General features: G+C 39.5%; 1 protein-coding gene across 2 annotated transcripts in view; it reads left to right on the top strand.

Moving 5' to 3' along the window:
- Positions 1-17,049, top strand: part of ITGB2 (integrin subunit beta 2) — an 89,469-nt gene that overhangs the window by 17,922 nt on the left and 54,498 nt on the right. For both annotated transcript variants that reach the window (XM_063429915.1, XM_063429913.1), the window contains exons 2-5: positions 4,338-4,398; positions 6,129-6,220; positions 11,268-11,451; positions 12,158-12,328. In XM_063429915.1, the coding sequence (XP_063285985.1) occupies positions 4,341-4,398; positions 6,129-6,220; positions 11,268-11,451; positions 12,158-12,328 (505 nt within the window). In that variant the 5' untranslated portion in view covers positions 4,338-4,340. The remainder of the gene's footprint in view (positions 1-4,337; positions 4,399-6,128; positions 6,221-11,267; positions 11,452-12,157; positions 12,329-17,049) is intronic.

Raw genomic sequence — 17,049 nt, 5'->3', positions numbered from 1 at the left:
GGATAATGTATAATAAACACAGGTTACTGGCTATGGGGGAGATAATGTATAATAAACACAGTTTACTGGCTATGGGAGGATAATGTATAATAAACACAGGTTACTGGCTATGGGAGGATAATGTATAATAAACACAGGTTACTGGCTATGGGAGGATAATGTATAATAAACACAGGTTACTGGCTATGGGGGGATAATGTGTAATAAACACAGGTTACTGGCTATGGGGGGATAATGTATAATAAACACAAGTTACTGGCTATGGGAGGATAATGTATAATAAACACAGGTTACTGGCTATGGGGGGATAATGTATAATAAACACAGGTTACTGGCTATGGGAGGGATAATGTATAATAAACACAGGTTACTGGCTATGGGGGGATAATGTATAATAAACACAGGTTACTGGTTGTGGGGGGATAATGTATAATAAACACAGGTTACTGGTTGTGGGGGGATAATGTATAATAAACACAGGTTACTGGCTATGGGAGGATAATGTATAATAAACATAGGTTACTGGCTATGGGGGGATAATGTATAATAAACACAGGTTACTGGCTATGGGAGGGATAATGTATAATAAACACAGGTTACTGGCTATGGGGGGATAATGTATAATAAACACAGGTTACTGGTTGTGGGGGGATAATGTATAATAAACACAGGTTACTGGTTGTGGGGGGATAATGTATAATAAACACAGGTTACTGGCTATGGGAGGATAATGTATAATAAACACAGGTTACTGGCTATGGAGGGATAATGTATAATAAACACAGGTTACTGGCTATGGAGGATAATGTATAATAAACACAAACACACAAAAAATAATAATAAAATAAAAAATAAAAAAAATGAATGCAGCTTCAGAATTAATCTAAATTGTATGCTGTCTAGGAGGTGGGAGGATCTGGGAGGGAGGGTCTGCTGCTGATTGGCTGGAATGTGTCTGCTGACTGTGAGGTACAGGCTCAAAGTTTACTCAATGATGACAAATAGGGGGCGGACTGAACATCGCATATGTTCGCCGTGCGTGGCGAACGCGAACACGCTATGTTCGCCAGGAACTATTCACCAGCGAACCGTTCGGGACATCACTAATCAAAAGCTAACTCCCCATGCATTCCATAGGAAATATATGTGATGGGGAATTACTCTGGAAAGCATTTATAGCCTCTCTGCACCATAACTACTGCCATGTGTTTGTATCATAATTCTATCAAGGTGTCTCAGTCTTTTTCCTCTCTCAGATCTGTGTACAGTATGTTTCTCAGAGATTCACAGAATTAAATAGACATAGTGAATCGTAATATAATTGCTTGTGAAACTTCACGAGTTTGCCATTGACAAAACATATACTCAGGGTCAGCCCATTCACGAGTGCTACAACAGCTCTCTGTACATGAGCATACCGAAAGGGGATATGGGGATATAAGACAAGGAAAAGACTGAGAAACACCCAAAGAAAATTACAATGTTTGATGGAATAAAGACAGAATGAGGGGGTGGTTGTTCACTGTTGAATATTATTTTCTTGCTAATTGTACACCAAGTAGATCTAGAAGCCCTCAGTATTAGACACAAGATTCATTGTTATAGAATGCATGTCTTTTCTTTTGTAAACTAAATAAATAATTGTTTTATGTAATGAATACCAAAATGAAATAGTGACCGCTGTTGATCCAAACCTCTTGCCTTGTTTCATCAAGTTGGAAAAGGATGGATTAGTGGGAGCTTGGAACCCTCAAGACCCAAGACACCCAAACAGTAGACTTGGCTGGCCATATAGACTTGTCTAGCAAGAGTCTTTCACCAGACAAGTTCATGCTTTTCATCTCTCTCAGCATATGTTTGAGAGCTCATAATTTTGGACATTGAAGTCACAAAAGAGTTTGCCATAAGGCTTGGGGGCTCGCTTTGATGTCTGTAGATGTTATGGGAGATGACATGATACCTGCCAAGCAGAGTTTCTAGTCCTGCAAATGAGTTTTTATTCCTGATATGAAGAGGGGACATAAATAAAATTCATTTTAATTTTCCCACACTGATAGCTATTCTCTGTAAAGTGTTGAGGAAGGCAAGGCGTTGTGTGGGAAAGTTCTCACAAGAAATACAGTTGCAAAATTCACAAACAGGATATAAAGTTCACACAATATATTTGTCTGATATAAAAAAAATAATTATGCAAAAATCCACAGAGAGGTATAAATGCATATACTGTTACTGTGTTGGTTAAACGGATGTTCTAACACCATAAATATTACACCTCAGATAAGTGTAGTGATTACGATCTAGACCAGTCTAGAATAGTCTAATCTACTTGACTGTGTCTTATGTCATGTTGTCAAACCATTTTTAAAAATATTTACTAAAAGCAGGGCCATTCATTTAACAGTGAATGGCACAGTACAATTCCTTTGTCGTAATCTTGATCCTTAAACTATACCTCTTAAAATATTGGTAAGGGAATTCGAGACGGGGTGCGAGGGTACTGATGGGGTACTGCCTATGACATGAGTTGCATCACTAGAGATGCCAACAATGGGTGATACTACACAGAAAATGATGGGCTCACTCACTGGTACAGTTGGGAAATACGCTTAAAAATGATACTTCTCAAAACAATCTTTAACAAATTAAACAAATATTTGTATTAGCTGGCATTTGCATGGCCCCCAAGTTCCATTTCCATTCTTTATTTCGGGGCCAAATACCTCTGTTCCTCTTTTCTGTCATAATGTCCGTCTTTTCTAGGAGCTCCGTATTGTTGATGTGTCTGAGTGTATAACAGAGCTCCGCAGCAATAATACTCACATTAATGTATCTTTAAACTACAAATTAACTTGTTTAGAAATCAGTCTGTGTAAATAAGATATATTGTTCTTGTTCTAAATTACATTTTAATTGTAAAAAAAATTTTTATTAGTAATTCACCAACAATTTAGCAGAACAGCCCGCCCCTGGCCACACCTACACTCACATCCCTAAAATGAAAAAGTAATTCTTTGTTAATTTGAGATGTTGGGAAGTGTGCATTAGTATTGAATTCTATGATTTACATAAAGTGTTTTTCAACTGGTCACTGATAGGACCTAAACTGTGATCATAGTAAACCTTACTAGGATAATGTCTCTAAGAATCTTGGTCTGTGCCTTGGGGGAAATGTAAACCATAGCGCATGTGCTATGAGTACCACATGCTTACTATCTATATGAGAAATTAGTGAAGTGAAGAGTATAATCATAGAGGAAGCACTTGGGGAAATTAAAAGTTGTTTAATTTTTTCAGCAACTTTGTGTCATACTTATTTGGGAGGGGGTGACAGAACTGCCTTAAAGACCCACAAATGTGAGTATCATTGCTATGGAGTTTAGTTACAGTCAGACACACCAAAAATATAGAGCTTCTTAAAAAGAGTGGCAGAGTGATTTGATCCCAATGGGACTTTTAGGGAATGTTCCTCCTAAATAGGTACAATTGGGAGGTAGGTAACTTCATCAATTCCTAGTGATTTTATTTGGGAATATATAGTGGGTTAGACCTATCTGTCTATACTGTGTTGTCTTGGCACTGGGATATAACCTCATATTAGAGTGCTCTCTAACCCAAACCAGATGTATTTTTGACTCTTAAAGGGATTCTCCAGTGCCAGGAAAACAAACCCCATTTCCCTGGCACTAGAGAATCCTGGAGTGCCCCTCTCCCTCCTGCCCCCCATCCCACACCTGAATCCAGCGCCAATGTCCCTCGGCGTGGGGTCAGGCTCCGCCCATGCTCCTCCCCCACCGGCGTCAGCTGGCAGGGAAGACCTTATGCGCATGCGCGGCAATGGCCGCACGCACATATTAGACCTCCCTATAGACCTCCCTATTATTTAATGCTTTCCTATGGGGAAAATCTGACGCTGAGGGCAGACTTAGAGCTGCAATGTAAATATTGCAGTTTCTCTGCAACTGTAATGCTTTACATTGCGGCACTAAGTGCAAAAAGGTCACAGCACCCAGACTACTTAAATTAGCTGAAGTGGTCTGGGTGACTACAGTGTCCCTTTAAGGGGTTTATCCACTGGACAAAAACATGTAGTGAATTGAAAACAAAACTTCAAACGTTCAGCTAAAATATCCAAAGCTGTAACTAACTATAGCTGAGATCAAGAACTTTTTAAAATCAGTTATTTTGACCTAAATGTTGCATTTTGTTTTTCCGTTCAGTGTTTAGACAATAAAGCTCTATGTCTAAATCATTTAGTAACTTTCGATTGCAAGGGTCGGGCAACTTAGACCTGTTTGTAAAAAAAAAATCTAAATAATATTAGTTTCTTTATGTTTCAGGAAATGTCCTGGAGTACAGTTTTATTGTTGATTCAAGCTGGGATCCTCATTTCCAATCATGGTGAGTAAATGTTTATATTTTTCCTGTTTAGGTGGGGACATGTTCTTACTAGTGGGAGAGTTCTCTTCTAGTATCAAAGAAAATGGAATTAATTGCAATAATATATTGATCAGATGAAAGGACAAAAGGTGATAGAGATACATTGATTATTTAGAATGGCTTATGCGTTTTCCTATGGTGGTTATAAGTTCTAGGTAATAAAGTTAATGAAACATTTGTAGGGCTTTATTTACTCTACTACCTATTAGTCGTGCTGCTTACAATCTCTTGCTTCCAAACTAAGGAATTGTTTTGAATAAATTTATCCTAGATGTGGAATTAACCACATTTATTTTGTGGAGCTAATAGTTGCACATTACAAATGTCTGTTTTGTCTAACTTGTTTGAAGGCATCTGAGGGGCCGTCCCTGGGTGTTGAGAAAAGACCGGGGTTATATCAAACCATTCCTAAATTATTTGATAGGAGGCAGCATGGCAGAGGTGGCCGTGTTGCCTTAGGTGAACTTACGCCTCCAGCAACAAAGTGTTACATATCTGCATATGCAGGTAGTGATTATGATGCTCGCTGTTTAAAGGGGCAGTCAAGAATAATAATTTGTTATATCTAATATAAAGAAATAGTTATTTACATTTCTATAAGCATGTGTCAAATTGATTATTGTGGTCGTTAAAGCATATCACGGATTTCATGAACTGATTAGCAATGATGAGTCCAGAAGAGTTTCCTGTTCAGAATAACACAGCTTATCTTCTCTGGATGCACTGTACACTTAGGGATCTTGGGAAAAGGCTTGGGAACTCTGTGACACATTTAGCAGAATCATTATATAGAGAGGTATAACAAAAATCGAAAGCATCAGATTGTCATTTATGAGAACATTTTTATTATTTTACAAATTATCACAATTTCACAAATCAATCTATCTATCTATCTATCTATCTATCATTGTTTTGTCTGTCTATCGGTAAATTCTGCATATAAAGCAATAATCAGTAGCAATACTGTGATTTTACCTGACTTCTTCACTTGTCACGTAAAAGAAAAAAAAAATCTGGTTAAACCATATTACAATTTTGTGTGCTAGATTGATTACACCGCGAACCAGAAAATAGGTCACCGATTCCCAGATATGTTATTAAGTAAACTGTTGTTGTGAACCTTAATTTCCTGTTTTCGTTTTCTTCTGGGCTAAGCCGCACAGAAACAAAATTATACAATGGATTTGTTAAACACAGAAACAAAATGATACAATGGATTTGTTAAACAGGAAATCTTGGTCGTTGCATCCACAGAAAATCTGATATCACTATAAGACATTCCGATAAGAATGCAGGAAGTCTGTTAAATGATGCTGTCAGATAGCTACCTTTACACATCTCTTAGTTCTTAAAGTGAAGCAGTCATCCTGGAAACACAGACACACATTTATCAGGAACACACAGTTGATGCTTCAGGAGCTTACTTCCTGTATTTGCAAAAATTGCAAACCACTGCTAACTGATATGAATCTCAGATTGCAGAAGAGCGCAGTGACCTGAAGATCTCAAACTTCCCTATTCATGTAGGGCAAGCAAAGGCCAATGCCAACACTACATTTATAGCAACAATTATCTGTTAGAGGTTAAATATACTGAACATTTTCTATCTATGTATATTTTGCCAATATTGCTCACCTATAAATGATCAATTCTTAAAATACTAACATGTGTTTTGTTTTGTTTTGTTGCAGTTGGTGCTGTTGATGTATGCAATAAACTTAAAGTGAGCAATTGCCAGGAATGTATTCAGTCAGGCCCAGCCTGTGCCTGGTGCAAGAAGGTGGTAAGTTACTCCCATTTTAATGCTTGGTTTAAAAGGAAACTTTTTACTTTTCCAATATAGTAGGGATGCACATTCTATTTAGACAGTGGGCCAGATGTCTAACTGAAATTGTTACTGGGGACCACTGCCATATGATCTCAATGAGACACACACAGATACACACTCATGCACTGACAGGCACAGACACATAGGCACAAGCACACACACAAACACAAGCACATACAGACTCAGGTATAGACAGCCTCAGACAAACACACAAAGGCAGACACTGACCCATGCATGCAAACAGACACACATAGTCACACACTGACCCATACATACACACAGACACTGACCCATGCATAAACATACTGATACACATACACTAACCATACATACACACAGACACTGACCCATACACACACATAAATTACATTCAGACACTGATCCATACACACACATACACGGACCTATACACACATATACTGACATACAGACATTGAGCAATATATATACACAGATACTGATCCATGCATGCATGCACTGATACACACACACTGTCCCACACATACACTTACTGACAAAAACTGACACAGATTGATATTAATATACTGACACACACTGACAGCATTCACACACACACAAACGGCCATATACCTTGGGAAGAGTGGGGTTACCATACTGCCAGGTGCCATAGTCACATTAAGGGTAAGCATGAGTCAGTGCCTCATTTTGGCTCCAACGACTCATAAGTCACTGATCGAATCTAAAAGGGTTTGATTATATCGATATTTATATCTTTACAGTGGCACATGTCAAGGGGTGGGATATTCTAGGCAGCAAATGTGCAGTCAGTTCTTACATTTCACGATTGGAAGCAAGAAAAATAGGCAAGCGAAAACATCTGAGTGACTTTGATAAAGGCCAAATAGTGATGGTTAGAGGACTGGGTCAAACATCTCCAAAACAGGAAGTCCTGTGGGCTATTCCTGTTATGCAATGCAGTGGTTAGTACCTCCCAAAAGTGTTGCAAGGAAGGACAATTGGTGAACTATCATCAGGGTCATGAGCACCCAAGGCTTACTGATGCACATGGGGAGCAAAGGCTAGCCTGTCTGATCCATTCACACAGAAGAGCTGCTGTAGTTTAAATTGCTGAAAAACTTAATGGAAGCCATGAGAAAAAAGTGTCAGAGTGCACAGAGCATTGCAGTTTACTGCGAATGGGGTAGGGTGAGACAAGGCAGACTGGTCAGAGCGCCCATGATGACCCCTGTCCACTGCCAAAAGCTCCTATAATGGGGAGGCGAGTATCAGAACTGGACGATGGAGAAATGGAAGAAGATTGCCTGGTCTGATGAATCAAATTTTCCTATAGATCAAATGGATGGCCAGTTGCATTGTTTAGCTGGGGAAGAGATGGAAGCAGGATGCACTATGGGAAGAAGGCAGGCTGGAGGACGCAGTGTAATGCCCTGCTGGGAAACATTGGATCCTGACCTTCATGTGGATGTTACTTTGACACGTACCACCTAACTAGAGATTGTTGCAGTGGTGTAACCCCTTAATGCACCCTATACAAACAAGAAAAGAATGTAGCGCTTTTATGATAAGTAAATCTTTTGGTTCAATTAAGAGGAGTTTTTCACTTGAGTGTCTATAAAAGACAATCAAACATAGTGTAGACAGTATATAACTAGATAATATCTAAAATAGTAATATATTCCATGCACTCACAAACAGAGAGCTATAGACCCAGATCTGGTATGAATCACTTCTGGGTCCGTATAGGCTATCCACCCCTATTGCCAATATGGATCTTGTCAAGAAAGGGGGAATAAAAGCACAAACAATTGCGCAGTATTGCTAGTGATGTTCTTAATTTAATATAAAAAATTCCCAAGTGGGTACTCACAAGCCTGGAGTCAAAATAAATGACTCAATCCATAAGTGTTGTGCAGATTTGGGACTGCACTCCCATCCGTAAAAGATAAATCCAGGAACCAGGATCAAAGAATAAAATAAAAACTAAATTTATTAGAACAATGTATAAAATAAAAAGGCAACAATGTCCTCAAACCGGAACGTGTTTCACCACTTCCACCGTGGCTTCTTCAACCGGATAAATGAATTCAATGTTCCCTGGTTCCTTGTTCGTGTTTAAATACCGCTATAATCAGCAGGTGAAGGTTCAATGCACGTGTACCGTAACACGTTGTTACCACCCACAGGTAAAACGTGTGCGGTCCATGCCTCCCTCTCACCCCGCAATCGGTAGCAGTCGGCAGGTATTCTTGTCTGCGGTTACATCGGCTGAATCTGTTTCATACCGCATTCTTTCAAGAGTGTCTTATCTATTAATCCCAACACCATTTATATATTTCGAAGTCCAAATCTTTCTTGTTCTTGTTAAATACTGCATGTAGTCCAATATTCAAATTCTTAGTGATGGATAATAAAATAAAAAGTCCGTCCAAAATTTCCATTCTTTATAATGTGTGGTGTAATAAAAGTCCATATAAGGCACATTAACTCATTGGTTGCCACAGTCCATATCAATCAATTGGTACATGCAAAAAGAAAAGGGAAAGAAAAAAGAGGATTCATATCTGTTCTTTGATATTTTATATACAGCCAGATACATCTAACCATCACATATCTCTTCTTTATGCCATAATGATACATCTGTCTACATACCTTATAACAATCTAATAACAAAAACTGAGTGCAATGAACTATAAAAAATACATTTACTATGAAGGGCTAGTGAAATTCAGCTTTCCACTTGTCTCATACTACAAAGATGGCCACTCTTTGTTAGACTCCAGAGCAGAGAGTACTCACAAATTGTTTCCTCTGTAATCAAGCCGTGAAATCCAGTTAGTGTGTTTGTGCAAACCTATTCAGGAAGAATTAACTGCTAGAATCTTCGGAGTTGTTTCTTTCTTGAGAATTACAGAGAAATGTGCAGATTGGATAGCTCCCCTTTAAAAAGAGAAAAGGGGGAACGCTCCCAATCAACCTGGTGTTTGGAAAAGAACACTAATTGTTGTGGACATGTACCTTAGGATATGTCCAAAAAGAAAAAAGGTATCACTGAGGAAAAGCATATAGATATTGGAAACACTAGATAAACATGTATCCTAACATAGGCAGTGATACACTGTAACTTTATTAAACAAACTGTAGAGAGGATACGATGTGTCAGTGTCCAAAAAATGCTTAATCTTGAAAAAAATCCTAAGTGGATATATCTCAATACCCAAATAACAATTAAGGCAAATTAAATGCTAAAATATGAATTGTATTGTAGTAGAGTAATCCACAGAGGAAAAGAAAAGGAAAATGTGATACCTTTGAATCTTAATGGAAGTTGGACAGATGGAACGTTAGAAGCAGTGTAGCATAATATAAGGAAGGACACAAGCTGTCCGTTAAACAGTAGCTTTAAAGTTGCTTAGAGTAGTTTGTTACATACTTGGGAGTAATAGGATAAAGTGGTAAATGAAATAAAGGACGAAATTCCCTGGTAGTCCACTATTCTAAACTCCTATAAACTCCCCCCAACACCTTCATGGGTGTTCTATCCTTGGTAGAACGCTATGCTCTGTCCCCTTGAACTGCTATCATTAAACTAGTCCAGCTTCTAAAGAAAAGTACACAGACATTCTGCTAACGAAAATAGGAAAAAATAAATAAATAAGTGTCAATAGAGGATTCCCTCGTGCATCGTGATGTGCTTGGTGAGTGAGGGAGATCCAAAAGAAAAACCCAACGCGCGTTTCAGAGTACAAGAATCCTTCATCATGGGCTGAGCCCCCTTACAATCCGCATCCATCGGGTGGCCCTGACAGTATGGGCCACCCGATGGACACTTTGGAAGGCGGCCCCGGCGGTTTACCGCGTGGGCCGGAGCCGCAAATGGTCACAGCGGTACCCAGTCGCACGGGTACCGCCGGCTCGCACCAGCCCGATCAACCTGGAAATCCCTACCGCCCACCTGGAATCCTAAAACGCCCACTAGTGGGCGGTAGGGACCAGGTTGACGACCCATGATCTAGTGTTTCCAATATCTATATGCTTTTCCTCAGTGATACCTTTTTTCTTTTTGGACATATCCTAAGGTACATGTCCACAACAATTAGTGTTCTTTTCCAAACACCAGGTTGATTGGGAGCGTTCCCCCTTTTCTCTTTTTAAAGGGGAGCTATCCAATCTGCACATTTCTCTGTAATTCTCATGTAAATATCGGGGTCCAAGCCCACATTTAGGTGGAACTGGTACCACCACTCTGACCCCTTTTCCCAAGTCTCTAATCCAACAGTTTGTGGATCAGGGACGACGGGATTCAATACTTAGCTTTCCTATTTGAGTTGTTTCTTTCTTCCTGCAGCACAGGAAATATAATCAACCTAGCTTTTATTTTGCTTTATTTTCTGTGGAGTTGAGGGAGACGTCATAAAATGGTGGACACGCACTTACTGTACCATACCTCCTAACATCTCAAACGTACAGGTGGGGCTGTTTTGAGAAATTTTAGGTGAATTACTAATAACAGTTTATACAACCAAAATGTAATTTAGAATACGAACATTATATCTAATGCACACATAGTGATTTCTAAATATTTTAGTAGTTTAAAGATACATTACTGTGAATATTATTGCTGTGGGCCTCTTCTGTACATTCTCACAAACCAACAATATGAATTTCCTAGAAAAGAGGGACATTAGGACAGAAAAGAGGGACCAAGGGATTTGGGTCCAAAATAGGAATTGTCACTCCTAAATAGGTACATTTGGGATGCATGCTTCCATATGCTTCCATATGATATATTGCAAATTATGCACAGAAATCCCTTCATGCAGGTTGTAATGACTAAACCACAGCAGTCACAGAGAGATCTTATAGTTTTATCTAGTAACATAACACGTTTGCCACAGCACGAAAATGTATTTATTTGTCTATGGACAAATTTGATCTAAATACTAGTCCACATGCCAATAACTAGACACTCATGTATGCCCAAAACACTGTGAAAATTAATCAACATGTGTTCTTTTTATAGAATTTCACTAAAGCTGGTGAGCAAGACTCTGCGCGGTGTGACACCACCGAGGTATTAGTCAGCCGAAACTGCAGTAATGCAGACATCATCCATCCCAGGAGTCGAATTTCGGAACAGACGCAAAGACCATTGGATGATAACACCCAACTGACACCTCGTGATATTCATCTTCAGCTAAGACCAGGTAATCATACATCAGACGTTACTTAATTTTTTTAAGTAAATTTTGAAAGTTCAAGTGTACAATAGGCACATGCATGTGAATAGCTGAGATATTTCAAATGACATCAGTTCAATAAATTATGGGCTATGTTATTTTTCTTTTTTTCCATTTTTATATCATCCCAAAAGATTGCTACAGGTAACATTTTGATACTTAAGATACTTAAGAATGACACTACCTGTGAGATTGTGGGTGTACTACAAAATCTTTGAAGGAATGTATCTTTTTTTCCTTTTTCTTTTTTATATATTTTTTTTATTTATTTATTTTTTTGCATTATTTTAATGCTATACCAATATGATTCTTTAAATGAATCAGGAATAGGTTTGTTTCCCTTTAATACCATTAACAAAAACCTTTTTTTTTTTTATGTGTCGTAAAGTTGAATATCAAGGAATGCATAATGAATGTTAGATCTTGAAGAAATACATCAATAAATCATACAGAGTTATTCACTAAAGTAAAAATTCTAAGTAAATGTCAAATTTAAGGTCAAAATAGCAGAACTGGAAAAATAATCTAAGTCAGATCTGCTTTCAGTTCAGCTACCATTGCCTTAAATTTAAAATTCACCTACTTTAGTAGATAACCTTGATAAATATTAAATGTGTTGGGTGTAAAATCATGTTTATTTAATTCTATACTGATTTGTTTAACTCTTTACCAGGTGAAACACAGGAGTTTCAAGTGAAATTCAGACGAGCAGAGGGCTACCCAGTAGATCTCTACTATCTTATGGATCTCTCTTACTCCATGGTGGATGACTTGCAGAATGTGAAAAAACTGGGAAGTGAACTCATTAAAGCTTTGAATTCTATTACAAAATCAGCACGGATAGGTAGGTGAAAGAGAAAGTATGTGCCCCTTTTCGTCCTCTAGCTGCGTATGTGTTACTGTGCAATGTGGTGGCTGAGCCTCCAGTGGTGTCTCCTTGAGTTTCCTCTTTAAAACATTGAATTATTGTCACACGAGAGAATATCATGCCATGCTTATATGTAGTGTTGACAGCCAAAGAGACCAGCGGCCAGTGAGAATATCTGCCCAGAATCATGTGCTACGAGGTTAAATGCAACTTGTGACTCCAGCAGAGACAAACCACTTTCTGTGCAGAAGACAGAGGAGCAGATAACTGTTGGACATCATAAACAACAACAATAATAAACAAGGGAACGAGGTGGGGAGCAACAAGGTCAAATTGACCAGGTTAGCGAAATGGAGAAAAAATGCGACTAAATGGGAAAACTCTAAAGGGTAGAAATATACAGTGGGGATTAGGTGGCATGATAAGATTCAACAGGTGAAGAAGAGAGAGGTAATAATTATTGACAGAAGTCACGATATAAGACTGGAGGAGAAGGGGGAAACTGTGTTAAAGATGGAATAAAACACTCTGATAATCAAAGTCTTAAAAAATGGAGAGTTTCAGTATTGTTGTTTCTAGGTGTGAGAGGTGAGGCCTAAAGATCAGAGATAGAGATGAAACAGTTATATGAAGGTATTTACAGCCAGGAGGAGCAAAGGAAGGAGAAAGGGGAAGGGTAGAGTAAACATTTGTTCTATATCATTGAAAAGTTTACCAACCAAACACTACCACCCAAAACATTAATAACTGTGTATTATTATTATTGCCATTTATATAGCGCCAACAGATTCCGTAGCGCTTTACAATATAATTAGAGGGGGGATTTAACAATAAATAGGACAATTACAAGAAAACTTACAGGAACGATAGGTTGAAGAGGGCCCTGCTCAAACGCGCTTACAGTCTATAGGAGGTGGTGTATAAAACACATTAGGACAGAAAATCGCAATCAAAAAGGTGGGATTTTAGCAAAGCTGGAGGAGAGAGTAGAGTGCTGCCCTTCAGGAGAGAGCAAGAGACAGGTATGTGAGGTAGAGGTTAGTCTGGAATGCCATAAGCTTTCCTAAAGAAATGGGTTTCAAGGCGCTTCTTAAATGATTGAAGACTAGGGGAGAGCCCGTAAGAAGTTCTGCAAGCACGAGTTGGCCGTACGGGTGTGAGCAGCGGACAGGAGAAGGTCACAGGCAGAGCGGAGAGATCGAGAAGGGGAATACCTATGGATCTGTGAAGAGATATAAGAGGGACTAGAATCGTTCAGTGCTTTATAGGTATGGGTTAGCACTTTGAATTGACTCCTATAGGATACAGGAAGCCAATGTAAGGACTGACAGAGGGGTGAGGTGTGAGAGGACCGACTAGAGAGGAAAATCAGTGTGGCGGCAGCATTCATTACAGATTGTAGTGGGGCCGTACGGCTATTGGGAAGACCAATTAGGAGAGAATTACAATAGTCCATGCAAGAGATTACTAGAGCATGGACAAGCTCTTTAGTAGCATCTTGTGTAAGAAAGGGGTGGATGCGTGCGATGTTTTTAAGGTGGAATTGGCATGATTTGACAACAGACTGGATGTGAGGCTCAAAGGTGAGGCCAGAATAAAAAGTAACACCAAGACAACGTGCTTGTAAGGATGGGCTGATATGAGTACCACCAATCTGAAGGGAGAGTGAGAGAGGATGATTAATATTAGGAGGAGGAAAGACAAGAAGTTCTGTTTTGGAAAGATTGAGTTTCAGAAAGCGGGATGACATCCAATCAGGGATAGAAAAAAAGGCAAGAGGTGACAAGTTGCAGGACATTAGGGGAGAGGTCAGCGTACAGGTGGTATTGGAATCCAAATGAGGTAATAAGATTGCCAAGAGAGGCAGTGCAAAGAGAAAATATAAGGGGACCAAGGACAGAGCCTTGGGGGATTCCAACTGAGACAGGACGAAGGGTGGAGGTATCATTAGAAAAGGAGACACTGAATGAGCATTGGGTGAGATAGGAGGAAAACCATGAGAGGACAGTCACATAGACCGAGTGATTGAAGAGTTTGGAGAAGGAGAACATGATCAACGGTGTCAAAGGCAGCAGAGAGATCAATAAGAATTAGCTGTGATAAGAGAAGTCTCAGTAAAGTGGAGGGGGTGGAAGCTGGACTGAAGAGGGTCAAGGAGAGGGTTGGAGTTAAGGAAGCAGGCCAGACGGGTAAAGACTAGTCTTTCCAGAAGCTTTGAGGAAAAAGGGAGCAGGGATATAGGACAATAGTTAGAATGGAAGGATAGGTCAAGACCTTTTTTTTTTTTTTTTAAATGGGTACTACAGTAGCATGTTTAAGGACAGCAGGGACAGTGCCAGAAAAAAGAGAGCAGTTGAATATGTGTGTTAAGGAGGGCACAAGACAAGAGGAGAGAGATCTGATAAGGTGAGACGGGACAGGATCAAGCGGGCAAGTGGCGAGAGGAAAAGATAAGCACAGCCACCTCTTGTTTAGTAGCCTGGGAGAAGGTCGGAAGGGTTGGAGAGGCATGATCCAGGTGTGGTTCAGAAAGTGAGTGGCAAGGTGGTGAGAATTCTTTCCTTAGTTGTTCAATCTTGTCAGTAAAGTAGCATGCAAAACTATCAGCTGTAAGGTTAGTTTGGGGTGTGGCCGCAGCAGGGCAAAGAAGAGAGTTAAAGGTATCAAAGAGAAGCCTGGGATTGCGAGAGCATGAGCTAATATGAGAAGAAAAGTATGACTGTTTGGCAAGGGCTGCATGAACACAAGATGAATTTGTGGTGTAGAAAGTCTGACTCGGTGTGAGACTTCCTCCAGCAGCATTCAGCAGAATAGTAAAATCTCTGCAGGTAGCGTGTTGATTTAGTGTGCCACGGTTGGGGACGTATCCTCCTTGAGGTGCGTATTTGGAGAGGGGCTGCAGCGTCCAGGGCTGAGGTGAGGGTAGAGTTATATGAGGAGATGGCCAGTGAAGGACATGAGTAAGCAGGGATGGATAATAGTTGGGAATCAATATCAGCTGACAGCTGCTGGAGGTTCATAGAACTCAGATTCCTTCTGAGTTGAGGGGGGTTAGGCTGAGGTTGTTGGGGGAGGGGGCTTTTGAGAGCAAATTATAAAAGATGATGATCTGAGAGAGGAAATGGAGTGTTGCAGATGTTAGAGACTGTACATTCATGAGTGAAAATAAGGTCTAGAGTATTGCCCGCTACATGTGTGGGGGAATTAGCCCACTGTGATAGCCCAAGGGAGGAGGTAATAGAAAGTAGTTTTGAGGCTGCTGGGGTCAAGGGTGGGTTAATGGGAATGTTGAAGTCCCCAAGAATTACAGATGGAATGTTAGAGGAGAGGAAGTAAGGAAGCCAGGTAGCAAAGTGGTCAAGGAAGAGAAGTAAAGGACCAGGGGAACGATAGATAACATCAATGTTAGCAGAGATGGGTTTGAAAAGGCAGATTAAATGAATCTCAAATGATGAGAAAGAGAGGGAAGGAGACATGGGTAGAGGTTTGTAGGAGCTGTGAGGTGAGAGCAGAATCCCTACCCCACCACCTTTATTTTCAGAGTTTCTTAGGTTTTGGGAAAATTGGATACCAAAGGATAAAGAGGCAGGGGTAGCAGTGTCAGAGAGCCATGTTTCAGTTAATGCTAGTAATTGCAGGGAACGAGAAATGAAAAGATCATGCACAGCTGTGGATTTAGTAACACTGCAAACAGAGTGTGCATTCCAGAGGGCAGTGTGGAAGGAGGATTTAATGGAAGAGTAGCGTGAGATAGGTATGAGATTGGAGTGATTGTTGGAGTTAGCACGTGATGGGTTTGCAAGGGAGGGACCGGTGTACATTAAATATTTGTCAAAAACATTAAATGACAATAATAAAAAACTGCATGCACAGAAAAATACAGTGGCAAACTATAGGTATAAATTGTGATATAGTAACAAATGATACTATAGTAACAAAGTAAGAATAAATGAGGTGGAGTACCTTCCAAGCTTTAGTCAGTACCTGGGGGTTGCTGGAAGTTGCAGGGAGATGGAAAATGGAGAGCTTCAGTATTGATTTTTCTGGGTGTGAGAGGTGAGGCCTGGGGGTTGCTGGATGCAGCAAGTAGTGATACAGGAAGTAGTGAGGACAATGTGAGCAAACAGATCGAACGTTTATAGAATTATATACTTATTTTAGACACCGCGATATGGTTTCATTATGTGGTGTAAAAGGGTTTTACTGTACTACATCTGAGTACGCTAATTCTTTTCACTACAGCAATGTGTAGGAGGTGTTATGTGATGGTTAGATTGTTGCTTCATTTTCTTAGAATAATGCCATGTACTCATGTAGAATTCGAGCAGCATTTCACAAAATATTAATTTCTTCAACCCCAAATGTATTTTAGTTATTTTACATTCTTCCAAATCTTTAATCGAGTAAGACATGAACTCTAGCCTTGGACACTTCAGTTGCATCTGTCTTGGTAATCATTGTGGACAATGGCGTTTCACAAATTAGCTTCCTGTTTTAGAACAAAATAAAACAAATAGCCATACAAAGAAAGTACTTATGACTCAATGACTACCTGAAAAATGGCATTAGAACTGTAAGACAGATAATTACAATATGACTGGAACAGTCCATTATGTTCTGCTTCAGAAGCAATGCAACAGTTTAAAATGTATTTTTTTTTCTACTTTGTGCAATGTTTTTATTTAGTTATTTATTTA

The sequence above is a fragment of the Pelobates fuscus genome, chromosome 8 (assembly GCF_036172605.1).
Source record: "Pelobates fuscus isolate aPelFus1 chromosome 8, aPelFus1.pri, whole genome shotgun sequence".
Classification (NCBI taxonomy): Eukaryota; Metazoa; Chordata; class Amphibia; order Anura; family Pelobatidae; genus Pelobates; species Pelobates fuscus.
This window is presented reverse-complemented; position numbering and strand designations above follow the sequence as displayed.